General features: G+C 40.6%; 1 protein-coding gene and 1 long non-coding RNA gene across 2 annotated transcripts; both read left to right on the forward strand.

Annotated features, from left to right (window-relative positions):
• Positions 1-7,786: 7,786 nt before the first annotated feature.
• On the forward strand, positions 7,787-8,297 carry LOC113010986 (Fc receptor-like B; the record flags this gene model as incomplete). The annotated part of the gene is made up of 2 exons (XM_026150336.1): positions 7,787-7,991; positions 8,071-8,297. Coding segments are annotated over 2 exons (432 nt in total), but the record flags the coding sequence as incomplete, so codon positions are not given.
• LOC113010998 (uncharacterized) lies at positions 8,292-9,225 on the forward strand. Its single transcript, XR_003270410.1, has 3 exons — positions 8,292-8,316; positions 8,403-8,525; positions 9,115-9,225. It is a non-coding gene; the product is annotated as an uncharacterized LOC113010998 (long non-coding RNA).
• The last annotated feature ends 5,042 nt before the right edge of the window (positions 9,226-14,267 follow it).

Genomic DNA, 14,267 nt, shown 5'->3' on the forward strand with positions numbered 1-14,267 from the left:
TGAACGAGTTTAAACACGTCCATCCATCCATGAACATGCAAGAAATAAAAATAAAGGTTTGCTTCATGTCTGAAATATGTAGAAAATATTCTCGGTATAACAGTTTGGTGCAGATGTTCCAGATGTTCTTGCAGTCTCTCCGTGTTTCACATTAACATGTAGATGTTGTACCAAAGTGAAGCTTTTTGATGTCACTGCAGGAATGTGAATAACTCTAAGATTTAGGAAATAAAACTAAATGGACTTTTTCTCATTTATTTAAAAGAAAGTATAGGAGAGCAACAGATGAACAAGTGTTACTGTAACAGGAAACACAAACACGTCATCAAAGGATCTTTATGTTCATCATTATCACTGTTTCCTTCTCTTTTGCTGATGGATCTGATTGGCTGGTTCACTCAGAGCTGCTTTCACGGGAGGTCCGGGCATCACACAAACAGCTTTAACTGCACAAAGACGCATCATCATTAAATCATCTGTATGTTTGATTTATGAAGAAATAATAAAGAAGCGTTCCACAGGTGTACATAAAGCTGCTTCTCACACAAGCTCTGACACTTCAGTGACTTCAATTCCTGAAAAGCTGCAAATAAAAAACTGGGACTGCTATGAACTGCTTATGATGACTGCATTAAGCTCTTTGTGAGGATTTCAGTGTCAGACGTTAAAGCCCCTTTTCCATTACTACCTACTCGGAGGGACCTTTGTGACAGGTCGGCACTAGTCAACACCCTTGTTATAAACAAACTACTCCTGTTTAATTAATGATCAGACTTATGCATTGTGAAGGTGCAGCAGTTGACCTTTGACCTCTGAGCTCCAGCCAAACACCCTTTATGATTTGTCAGGCATGAGCTGTGTTCAGTCTCTTAATCTGAGCTCCCTCCCTACTGCCCTGCTTCAGCTCGAGTCCTGACTCCTTCCTGGAAGCAGCTCACCTGTGTGTCCGTGTTTAGTGTATAGAAATTATTATTTGTACAGAAAACCCAGCGTGGACTCAAAGTCTAAAACAAACATAACTATTTTTAAAAACAACCTCGGAGGCTTGGGGATGAACTGAGGACCTTCCACATGTTGAACAGCTGCAGTTAAACTGCTGTGAACATTAATAAGGATTTGTGTTGCTGTAGCTGTGTGTGAAACATGGTTACATGCCCACAGATTTAATGTTCAAAGGCAAACAGACACACACACACTGGATGTGTATCCACACACTTGAGTTTCATATGAAGATTAATCACAGTGAGAAAAACCACCTGGTCTCCTTACATACACCTCCCTCAGCCACTCTTTCATCATTTCCTCATCCATCCAGCCCTTTTCATTTGCCTTAATGATGATTCCTGCTGGAAACTTCTCTTTAGGCAAAGTCTTTCTCTTAAAAATCACCATAGGCGGCAGTTTCTGTCCATTAGCATGGCAGCCAAGCACAACAGTGAAAGAAGACTTTTCATACCCCCGTTGTGTGTATCGCTACCGTGCTGGTCCCCTTCTTCTCCACAGTGTGACTCACCGGGATGTCAAAAGTGAGCGGGACCTCGTCCATGTTTGTGATGTGGCTGGGCTGGATGTTTTTGTCGCCGATGTGTTTGCTGCAGTAGGAGTGGAAGATGGCCAGCTTTTCCTTATAATGCGCTGGAAGTTGCTGCGCTACCGTAGTCCTGGTCCGGATGGAAAAATGGCACCGTTTCATAAAACGAAAGCACCAAGACGGACCTCCTTGGAAATGTTCAATGTTCATCTCTTCAGCTAGTGAAACTGCTTTTAGCCGAATGGTGACCGTCGAAACGCTTCTCCCGCTCGTTCTTTGCTCGATGATCCACTGCTCGAGTCTTTCCTCCAACTCGGGCCACCTCGCCTTATGTCCGCGGAAACTCAGCTGCGTTTTCTTGACCTGTCGGAGCTTGTTTTCTAGCTTCCTCCATTTGCGAACCATCGATTCGTTAATCTTAAATTCTCTCGCCGCTGCTCGATTTCCATGTTCCTCCGCGTAGCTGATGGCCTTCAGTTTAAACTGTGCTTCATAAGCGTGTCTCTTTGCCATTTTCAGGGTTGTTAAAACAACGATGTCCTGCATAACGCACATACCTGTTCTTTTATACAGGTATGTGCCATTGTCTCGGTATATACAATCAACGCCCACACTTCACCCTTTAGCGTTCTCATGGTGTTCTCTTCTACGTCCTCCTTACAACACACAGGGCGCACCGCGCTATAGGGCGCGCCGCACTTTTTGAAGAAAATCTAAGACTTTTAAGTGCGCCTTATGGTCGTGAAAATACGGTAAACCCTGCAGGGACACCGGCCCTCGTGGACTGGGATTGGGGACCCCTGATCTACTCTCTCCTCTTGTTTCCATTAGAGGTGGAGATCTGACTCATTCAAAGTAGCAGTTCATCTTTTTCTAAGTACCAAAGTCAGCAAGTCTGGACCTGTATACTTGAACAAGTTCACGCAGGACTCCTGAGAGCTGGATTCAGCTCATCTTGACACCTCTTCATGACCTATAGAACTGTCCTACACCTGTGTGAAAAAGCTGTGATAGAAATGTCTGATTACCTGATTGGAGGAGAAATAAAAAGTATTTCACAGTCTAAAAATATATGAACTGAAGTGAATTTAATTCAGAAACTTTTAAAATCCTCTAAATGTTTCTCTCAGGCTGTGAAAACTTTATCTATACTCTGTTACAGTCCTGTACAAATGATAAAGACTTTAATCATTTTGTTGATAAAAAAAGTAATTAAAAAAAGTGATAAACAAAAAGTCATTTTATTATTTTAATAAATCTTGAATCTGCTCCGAGACAAAAATAAAAACGTGGTGTGATGTTACAGTCATTTAAAAAAGTGCTCTTGTTGTGAAAATCGGTCTTTTTCACCCTCCCCACCTGCCCTTAGCTAGAGGTGGAGTCCCGCCTCCTTCCAGAGAGAAGCTCACCTGTGAGTCTGTGTTTAGTGTCCAGGTGTGCCGTGGAGCTTATTTTTGTGTGTTTGAAGAAACTGTAAGTTTGCTTTGTTTCCTCCTTTGCCCTCATTTAACAGTTTGTCTTTAGGAACTTTGCTGTTTGTTCAGCTCATGTTTGAAACAAACTGAATGTCTCCACAGAGCCGCTGGAGAAACTCTGAGCTCTGTGTTTAATAGTTACAGCAACAGCAGAAGATGGAGAGCAGATTTTGTAAACGATTATTTTGTATAGATGTGTCCTAGAGGTTCTAGTTCTTAGTTCTGTTCTGTCTTAAAAATACCACGCCACAAATGTTGGCTCTGCTGCCAACAGGAAGAAGTTTTTAGAGTTCACTAAAACTAGATCTCAAAATACAGAAAAACCTAAATTATTGATAAGGATCAATGAAAAACGTCAACAACAAATTTCTTGTTAATGCTTTTTAGTTTGATTAGGAAAAAAGGATAAAAATGTCTTATTGTCCTTTTACACATTTATTAAGATGTTGGATTTCTCCAAGACTGCGAGTCACTGCTTTCAAAGAGGCCTGTATTTATTATAAAAACCTGCATTAATTTAAATCAGTGGTCTCAAACTCAAATGAGCCGCGGGCCACTTCTGGCACCGTCACCTCGTTGGAGGGCCACTTTAGTGTCCAAAGAAACCAAACACGAAAACACCCACTAATGCATTACAAGCAACAAAAGGTGTTGGTTAAAAACATCATAAACTTGTCCACCCCAGCTGTAAAACTCAGAAACCAGTCTTACTTGTTATCATCTATCGTCCACCTGGGCCTTACACAGAGTTTCTGTCTGATTTCTCAGACTTTATATCGGATTTAGTTCTGAGCTCAGATAAAATAATTATTGTGGGTGATTTTAACATCCATGTAGATGCTAAAAGTGACAGCCTCAACATGGCATTTAGTCTGTTATTAGACTCAATTGGTTTCTCTCAAAATGTAAAAGAACCCACCCACCACTTTAATCACACTCTAGATCTTGTTTTAACATATGGCATAGAAACTGAACATTTAACAGTGTTTCCTGAAAACCCTCTCCTGTCTGATCATTTCCTGATAACATTTACATTTACAATAATTGATTACACAGCAGTGGAGAGTAGACTTTATCACAGTAGATGTCTTTCTGAAAGCGCTGTAACTAAGCTTAAGAATATAATCCACCCACTGTTATCATCTTCAATGCCCTGTACCAACACAGAGCAGAGCAGCTGCCTGAACGCTACCCCAACAGAGATCGATTATCTTGTTAATAATTTCACCTCCTCACTAGATTTGGCGCTATATAAATTAAATTGAATTGAATTGAATTAATTGTTTCTGAATTGACTCTATAACAATGGATTTAAAATTGTAGTTAATTTGGGCACATTTTCAATGAAATTATTAATTTGGGACAGTTTTCCTGCTACCAGATGACAGTCAGCTCAGACTGAGGAGTGCACTCATTAAACATCCCAAACTTCACAGAGAGCTGAACATCATCTATAGTGAAGGTTTGAACTGTTAATGTGATTCAATATTCCTGAAACAACTTCATGTTCATTTCAGCCGTCAGTGGAAAGTTTCCTGACAGTTGTGATTGGATCTTTCACTGCGAACACAAACTGTCCTCATGGTCAAATGTCTGATCGTGTGGCGCCAGTCTGCACTTTGAAAGGTCGTCTGGGTACAGGGTTTTTTGTCAAAGATCTGCTGGTCAGTGATCTGTTTTTTTTAACCTCCTAGGACCTGGCGTCCACATATGTGGACATCCCATGTTGGGTTATTTAGACCAAAATACTCAATTTTGCTCAGGTTTCAGTAATGTAAATGTTCACATTTGCTTTATCATCCACCACCAAAAACATTAAGAGGATGAGATAGATAAATGTTTGATATCCGAGTTCAACCCTTCCACCTCCCTCCCTCTGAAAACAAACAAACCTGTTACCACAGCGTCATGTTCCAATTTAATCTCATGAGGTTTGAAACTGAAGTCTTCTGCTCTTTTTGGAAAATATCACCGTCCTTTGGACATTTCTAAAAATCTAAGTGTGCATGAAGCAGAAATGTCTGCTGTAACTTCTGTGTCTCTCTGCTGGACTTCACTGTCTCTCTGCTTCCTGTTTGTCTCTGCAGGTGAGACTGAGCTTGTTTTTAATCAAACAGGATTCTCTGAATGACAAAGTAAAATGAAATTACTCAGACTTCATGTCCATGATGACAGTGAGTCTGTACGTGATGTGATTTTCCTGTTCTCAGCACAGATGAAGAGCTCAAGCTGAATTAGAACTCAACTAAATCTTTTATATTTAAATGGCCTGCATTTGTATAGCGCTTTACTAGTCCCTAAGGACCCCAAAGTGCTTTACACTACATTCAGTCATTCACACACTGGCGATGCAAGCTACGTTGTAGCCACAGCTGCCCTGGGGCGCACTGACAGAGGCGAGGCTGCCGGACACAGTCGCCACCGGGCCCTCTGACCACCACCACCAGTAGGCAAACATGGGGTTAGTATCTTGCCCAAGGATATTTGGCATGCAGCCAGGAGGCAGCCTGGGATCGAACCACCAACCTTCTGATTAGTGGCTGACCTGCTCTGCCACCTGAGCTACAGCCACCATAGTTTAAATCATAGTTAAACACATTCATCTGTACGGACGAGGCAGCAAGAGTAAAGCAAAAAGATAGTTTAATATTTGTTCATAGCATGATTGATGCATGCTTATTCATTCCTAATACACACTTCCTTTACAGCAGGATCAAACTAAACTACACACTAAAAAAATATTTATGTTGATTATTTCTAAGAAGATAAGGTGGTTTCTTTAAAAAGCTTCATTAGATCGCATTCTTACATTTGTTAATTTAAATGTATGTGGTCTGTCTGTAGCTCCTGACTGTGAAGTCATCAGTTGTACTTTGACCTTTAACCTCTCTGCTCTGTGTTGTTTCCTCTTTCAGACCAGAAACACATCACAGCTGAGTCTGGACAGAACGTCACTCTGACATGTCGAGCTCCACACAACAACATCATCATTGTAGTAGAGTGGAGCAGAGCTGACCTGGGAGATAAATATGTGCTTTTGTACAATGATGAGCGATTTGAAATAGATGAGCAGCATCCATCTTTTAAGAACAGGGTGGATCTGCAGGACAGACAGATGAAGGATGGAGACGTGTCTTTGATTCTGAAGGATGTGACGATTAATGACACTGGAACATACGACTGTCGTCTCATCCAGAAAGGGGTGGGTTTTTATAATCGATTTATCCATTAAAATCGATTCTGGCTTGGATAACGTAAAATCGATTCATTAAAATCCTGAATCGACTTTTTAATATAAATGTATTTTGCCCGAAATGCCAGAATCTCTGGTGAAATCTCACAAAATTTCAACAACCACCAAACAGCTAAGACAGTAAATGAGAGCAGGAACACGGATTCTGCACAAAGACTTAAACACACAGCGTAGACCGCAGATCAAGAGAGAGGAGACACTTCTCTTCTTTTAAATAAAAGTAGAACTGAGTCCAGGCAGCTCAGACTGACATCACATGATTGTGTTTACAGAAAATATTTTATCGTGAGTGTCATGAAGCTTTTCCACTTACAGCTGAGATGAACATGAAGGTTATACGTGGAATATTTCAATAAGAAGGAAGGAACAAACAGTTTCAGTCCTGGCTGTGTGAATGCATGATGCTCAGCTGTCTGTGAAGTCTAGATGCACTTCTGTGTGCAGGCTCAGCGTTTCAGAGACACAAAGATTTTTAGAGCAATGACAGCACAGTTCACACTGAGCTGGGTTTCATCTGACAGCAGGGAACCTAACCCACATTTCACCTCACATAGATCAAATTAAAGTCCTCTCATGTTGTGTTAACACAGAAAACATGAGCGTTACCCATAAAACCTGTTTAACATCAGATGTCAGATTTCATAGAGAGGCTTGGCTTTTCTCAAACTTTAGCTCACATGCTCTGAATTAATTAATTAATTTATTGGTTTTAGAAGATGCAAGCGTGATAAAGGTTTCAGGGGGAGTCACCAAACCCCAACAAAGGACAGAAAATATGAGTTAAATTTTCAGCTGGAGACACGAAGCATGAAGACGCAGCTCTGTGGTTTCAGGTCGGAGCGTCTTCCTCCTCAGCAGAAAGTTGGTGGATGTTTATAATCTGTGGTTTTATGTAGAAGCTGCTGCTGCTGAGCTTGTTGGTGCTTCTTTGATGGAGCTTTCACAGCATTTACTCAGACTGATGAGGACGGTTTCTGATGTGTGCTCAGGGTTTCTGTACTATGGTTGTTAAATTGTGCATGTAAAAACCTTACTGTTGCTGACATCACCACCACTCACATTACATCACATCCCGTCAACCTGTTTTCACCTCCTGCTGCACTGAAAAAAAGCAGGATCCTGTTATTGACTTAGCAGCAGACCTCAGGCCTGTGTTTGAGTTCACTGGGTTAAAGAGGTGTTCCTATTGAAGTGGCACCTCCCACACACCTTTGACTGTCACAGTAAAGACAAATCCAGATTTTGTCTACATTGATTTTACAGAGCCAGCAGCAGCAGATCAGCTGTCAGAGCTCCTGTTCCAGAAATGTGGCTTTTCTGCTTTCTCCTCTGCTCCCTGGGCGCTTCTTTACAAGGTGATTTTAGAATAAATGCAACTAAGAAACAGAACACAAAACAGTATCAAACAAATGAGTTGTTCACTTTTCCGTGTGGATCATTTTCATTTTAACCCTCACAGCTCGTCTGACTGTGAGTCCCAGCAGCTCTCAGATCTTTGAAGGAGACTTTGTGTCTCTGAGCTGTGAGGAGGACGACAGCTCTGCTGGATGGACTCTGAGGAGAAACACAAGCAAACAACAGAGGACTCAGTGTGGAGATGGGTGGGGAAAACCAGCTGGTTCAACTAATTCTTCCTGTAACATCAGTTACATTGACCGATGGGACAGTGGAGTTTACTGGTGTGAGTCCAGAGAGGGTCCCATCAGTAACATGGTTAACCTGACAGTCACTGGTAAGCTGAGTGTGTGGAGTTAGTGTTGATGAAGCTGTGTGTAAATGGATGAAATGCTGTAGTTTGTCTCTGTGTTGAGGTGGATCAGTGATCCTGCAGAGTCCTGTCCTCCCTGTGATGGAGGGAGATGACGTCACTCTGCTCTGTAAAACAAAGACCACTCCCTCCAACCTCCCAGCTGCTTTCTATAAAGATGGCTCCCTCATCAGGAAGCAGCCTACAGGTCACATGACCATCCAGCATGTTTCCAGGTCTGATGAAGGCCTCTACAAGTGTGACATCAGCGGTCATGGAGAGTCTCCATCCAGCTGGATCACTGTCACAGGTGACACACTCACCTGTCTGTGTTTCTGCAGCTTTCAACATTCACAATGTGATGACAACTTAATGACTGTGTTTGCTTTATTTTAGGGGAACACACCACCACACCTCCACCTACATCCACGCCTCCACCTCCATCCACCCCTAACCCTGCATCTACCCCTGATCCAGCTGCAGTGAGAACATAAGACATCTGAGAAAACAGACCCAGAGGTACAGCTGATTTTCATTTAGTAAAAAGAAGATAAATCTGTTTCCTAAAAGGTTGAACTGTTCCTTTAAATTGATCAGGAAGAGTATCAGCAACATGAGCAGGGGGCTTAGTCTGCTGTGTTTGGATGGGCAGCTAAAAATAAAAGTGGGGACATTATATAAAACACAGAACCTCACAGCCCATTGTTCATTCAGTGGTGCTATTTTCAGTCATCATGCATGTACTGGGCAACCTGCAGTCAGCTGAGACTGAAGAAGTCACTTGGATGAGTGACGAAACATTTCTCCCATTGAAAACGTCCAGATGAACAGAATCAACTTTTTGGGACTTCCTGCTGGGTGTCTTTCACATTAAAAGCATATACATGAGAGTTTGGTTGCCAAACGTTTATTGTGAAATTTCTGGAGGAAGATCTGAGTTATATTCTTTGACATTGTCCAGTGAAGTGTGTTTTGAAATAAAGGCCATTGTTTATTTGTTCAAACCCTCTGATAATGATAATTCTAAATATGTTTGTAGTTTCTGAGGGACAGTTTTGGTTGTGTGCACAGCTGCTTATTTTTCTCTTTGGTGTTTGTTTGTTTACAGTTTCTGCCGCCACAGATCTGAGACGTGAGCCACCAGACCAACAACTGCAACCAAGCTTCTGGTCTTTCTTTGTGTTTCTTTTAAAAGGTTCTGCTGATAAAACAAACTAACAAATACATTTAAAATGTAAAAAATGTAAAACAAAAAAGATATAATAAATCAATATTTTCTTTGTCTTTACATTTTTTGTCACAGTTGTCTGTATTTTAAATGTTCTTTGTCTGAGGAGACGTTTGTAAGGTCTCACTTTAAGATGAAAGCAGAGAGCTGAGAGCTCGTTGTGTCTGACAAACTTCAGCAGAATGAAAGTGTGAGTCAGTGTGAGTTACATCTCGTTGCTGCTCAGCAGAAACTCCAGAGTCTGAAAACTGTGAAGCATTTAAAGTCTGCTCCCATCTATTGATGACACTGGTGCATTACATGGTGAATATGTCTAAAAGGATCAGTTCATTATAAAATTAGCAATAACTCATTTATTATTGATTATTATAACAATGGGCTGTGCAAATAATTGAGACTTCTTTAACCATTTTATGACCTTTCAAATGTGAGTAAGAACACAAAGTGCTGGCCTTTAGTCTGCAATCATGTTTTCTCTGCGAAACCAAACTACAAGCAAACAAACAAACAGTCTTCATCTACAGGAGCAAAATCAGTGTGAGGTTTATATTGTTTATATTATATTTATATTACTTATATATGCTTAGAGCTTTATAATCGATTGCATACTGATAGAGATCTGATCCTTAGCAGTCTGCAAAGACTCTGTGTGCCTTCCAGCGTGATCTGGCATGCACACACATCTTAAGGTCACGAGAGAGGTCATACTTTCTCTTACTGATTTATACTATAGGAGGACACCTACTCTGTATCTGTTTTAGTATAAGGCCCTCTTGTTTAGATGGGGAGTTGTTCACAGGGTCACATCTTCAATTCAGTTTTATTTATATAGTGCCAAATCACAACAACAGTCGCTTTAAGGTGCTTTCTATTGAAAGGTGGACCCTACAATAATACACTGAGTTTCACAGAGCCTCTATTTGACTTCAGTGAACCAGTGAAAATGCTCTTTTAGTGCACATGTGCAGAATGAGCACTCAGACACTGTCTGTGGAGTATAATCAAGCCTTTACCACTGACCATTCATGTGTTTGACTGAATTTTCTTAAAAAGTAAGGCAAGGCAAGTTTATTTGTATAGCACAATTCAACAACAAGGTGATTCAAAGTGCTTTACAGAGACATTAGAAACAAGAACAAATAAAAAGCACGATTTAAAATTGATTAAAACAAGCAAATAAACTAACTAATTAACAAACAAACAAACAAACAAACAAAACAGTATATAAAATCAAAACAGATAAAATCAGAACAGTAGATAAAATCAGTAGTTAAATGTAAGTTTTGAAATTTAAGCTTAAAAGTGTGGATTTGGTGCTTTATTCAAATGCAGCTGAGAACAGGTGAGACTTCAACCTGGATTTAAATAAACTGAGTGTTTCAGCTGATCTGAGGCTTTCTGGGAGTTTGTTCCAGATATAAGGAGCATAAAAGCTGAATGCAGCTTCTCCGTGTCTGGTTCTGACTCTGGGAACTGATAAAAGACCGGATCCAGATGACCTGAGGGATCTGGATGGTTCATACTGGGTTAGGAGGTCATTGATGTATTTTGGTCCTAAACCATTCAGAGCTTTATAGACCAGCATCAGAACTTTAAAGTCTATCCTCTGACGGACAGGCAGCCAGTGTAAAGACCTCAGAGCTGGACTGATGTGGTCCACTTTTTTGGTCTTAGTGAGGACTCGAGCAGCAGAGTTCTGAATGAGCTGTAGATGTCTGACTGATTTTTTAGGTAGACCTGTAAAGATGCTGTTACAGTAATCAAGCCTACTAAAGATGAATGCATGGACTAGTTTTTCCAGGTCCTGTTGAGACATCAGATCTTTGATCCTTGAAATATTCTTGAGGTGATAGTAAGCTGACTTTGTTATTGTCTTAATGTGTTTTTCTAAGTTTAGGTCTGCATCCATCACTACACCCAAATTTCTCGCCTAGTTTGTGGTTTTTAGATGTATAGATTGAAGTTCTCCGGTGACCTGTAATCGTTTTTCTTTGGCGCCAAAGACTATTACCTCAGTTTTGTTTTTGTTTAGCTGGAGAAAATTGTGGCACAACCAGTCATTGATTTCCTCAATGCATTTACCAAGAGCCTGTACAGGGCCTCGGTCTCCTGGTGACATTGTGATATATATTTGTGTGTCATCTGCATAGCTGTGATAGTTTATTTTGTTGTTGTTTATATTCTGTGCCAGTGGGAGTATGTAAATGTTGAACAGAGGGGGTCCCAAGATGGAACCTTGGGGAACTCCACATGTGATACTTGTCTGCTCAGATGTGAAGTTACCTATTGATACAAAGTATTTCCTGTTTTCTAAGTATGTTTTGAACCAGTTTAGTACAGTTCCTGAAAGACCTGTCCAGTTCTCCAGTCGTTTGAGTAATATGTTGTGGTCAAATGCTGCACTGAGATCCAGTAAAACTAAGACTGACATTTTTCCACTGTCTGTATTCAGACATATGTCATTAAACACTTTGGTCAGAGCGGTTTCAGTGCTGTGGTTCTGTCTAAAACCTGACTGGAAGGCATCGTAGCAATTATTCTGTTTTAAGAAGTAAAGTAGCAGATTTGTTTAAAAAAAAAAGTGAATCAGTTTCAACAAATGAACTTAAGACAAATGAGCTGGAGTTTTGAGGCCGTCAGGAGGTCAGAGGTCATGTTCACTCTGTGAGCTTGCTCTTACAAACAGGACCACCATTCATTAATATGTTTGTATCTGCTCTCAGTTTGGGTTTAATATCCCAGAGATTTGACTGACAGGAGGAACAGGAGTGTATATTATTGAAAAACATAACATGAAACATAAATAAAACTGCCACAGCTGTATACATACAGCAACCGTGTCGATATGTTAAGGGAATGCGGTTCAGCAGCTTTGAGTTGACGTAACTTCTCATTACTCCTGATGTCAACAAGCATATTCTGAATGTCGTTAAATAACACGCTGGGACTAGTTTCACTTCCATCGTCCTGTTTATGTCCGACTGTATACTTTTTTTTTCAGTCTTTGGCAGTCAGTAAATAATAGATGTTAGCTGGTCATTTAGCTATTAAAATGATGTTTCTCTGATGAGAACGCCTCAGTTCTTATCAGTGTTTGCAGCAGGTGATCATGTTAACCTATAGGTCTACTTGCAAACCTGCTGATCTAGCTATAAAGAAACCTAAAAAGCACTTGACTTCAGCTCCAGGCGACACAGAGTGAAGACTACACAGAGACAAACAGCAGTCGAGCTGCAGCCTCAGGCTGATACTCATATATTATTATCACATGTCAATCATTTCCGACATATTTCCTGTAGAAAAACAGATGCAGCTCAGATTCCAGTAAGACCCAACCCGTATGTTTACCTTCTTTAACAAAGACGTTAAAACAGACCTTGATTCAAAGTTCAGCTTCACCTCACCAACAGTTTTATGATGAAATATTTTCCTATCATTGCTTCTGTCACAAAACTATCCAGCAAACCTTCTTCTAAATTTAAAAACAGATCACAGTGTAACTTTAAGGATTTGGGGAACGTCTCACTGCCCAGGAACTGACTGAAGAGATTAAATTAGTGTTTTCAGTTATTTGAAGCAGATGGTAAAGCTGTTATATGATCAAAATACAGCTGCTGATTAGGAACTTTAAATAAAAAGGGCTAAAAAGAGGAAACAATTAAAGCTACGTAATAATTATTTAAACTTTTATTTAGTTTTCTGCATCATCGACCCTCAGCTGGATGATGCAGATGGGGTCACCGTCTGGATTAGCTCTCTTCCTGGGGTCTGTTCCTCTCATGAAGACGTGACACTCGTACACTCCAGTGTCAGCAGCCGTCACTTTCTGCAGGACCAAAGACGCGTCTCCGTCCTCCATCTGTCTGTCCTGCAGATCCATCCGGTTGTCAAAATACGGACGCTCGTTTACTGGATCAAACGTCTTATCGTGGTGAAGAAAAACCTGCTCTGGTTGCAGGTCCGGTCTGCTCCACTCTACACCGATGATGTCGTTGTTTGGAGCTCGACATGGCAGAATGACGGTCTGTCCCGGCTCCGCTGTGATGATTTTCTGGTCTGAAACTGAGCAGAGAGGTTAAAGTAACTGCAGCAGCAGCCAGTCAGACAGAGACTGCTGAGCTCTGCTGAACGGGACCAGAGTACGAGGAGGTTTACCATCAGCTGGGTGTCTGACAAAATATGATCCACATTGAGTTCAGTGAGCGAATCTCACTGAAGAAGAGCAGCACGTCCATCTGAATATGGATGACATTTGTGTTTTCACTAACATTCAGCACTTTTCTATAACCAGCTTAAACTTTACCAGATGCTGGATTAAGCTAAACTCCTGCACCAAACTCTGTTATGATCAAGGTTTCAGATGCCTGGGCTCAAAATTTACATTTACAGATATGTGTTCAGGCTACTGAAAAGTTCCTCAGATGCATTTAATTTTAGTGTCTTTTACTTGACAATATCAAACATTAAATCATTAGCACAATCAATGAATTCAATTCACTTCAATTTAATTTAATTTAATTGAATCACTGCACTTCGTTGTGTGAACACAGTTCAATTCAGTTCAATAACTCTTACATCTGTAGCCTGTATTCAGAAGCTTGTATGATAGCATTTGTTAGGTTAACAAATATTTCCTGGTTGGTTTTGTTGAAGTGTCACACAGGCTGTTTGTTTTTTTTTTTAAATTAAAGCCTGCCTGCTGTGTATAACATAAGTGTAAGGTAACAGACTAAGAGCCTGACAGTTCCTTATTATCCACAGTTAATAAAAGAAGAAGAGCTGCCTCGGCTCTTACATTGAGTCCAGCTCTAATACAAGAATTATTTGTTCCAGATTTACACCAACTTATGTAAAGGCGTAAAGATCTAATGCGAGCTTTGACGTTTTGCTCTTATGACAAAGTTGAAAAACTTGCAACAGGAGTCAGATGAAAACTGAGTGCAGCAGAGAGAGTTTTCATTGGCTCTCTTTCTGGAACAAAGTCATCTGATGGTTACGACAAATCTGAATCTTCTCCTTGGAACAGATCACTT

The sequence above is a fragment of the Astatotilapia calliptera genome, chromosome 3 (genome assembly GCF_900246225.1).
Source record: "Astatotilapia calliptera chromosome 3, fAstCal1.2, whole genome shotgun sequence".
Taxonomy (NCBI): domain Eukaryota; kingdom Metazoa; phylum Chordata; class Actinopteri; order Cichliformes; family Cichlidae; genus Astatotilapia; species Astatotilapia calliptera.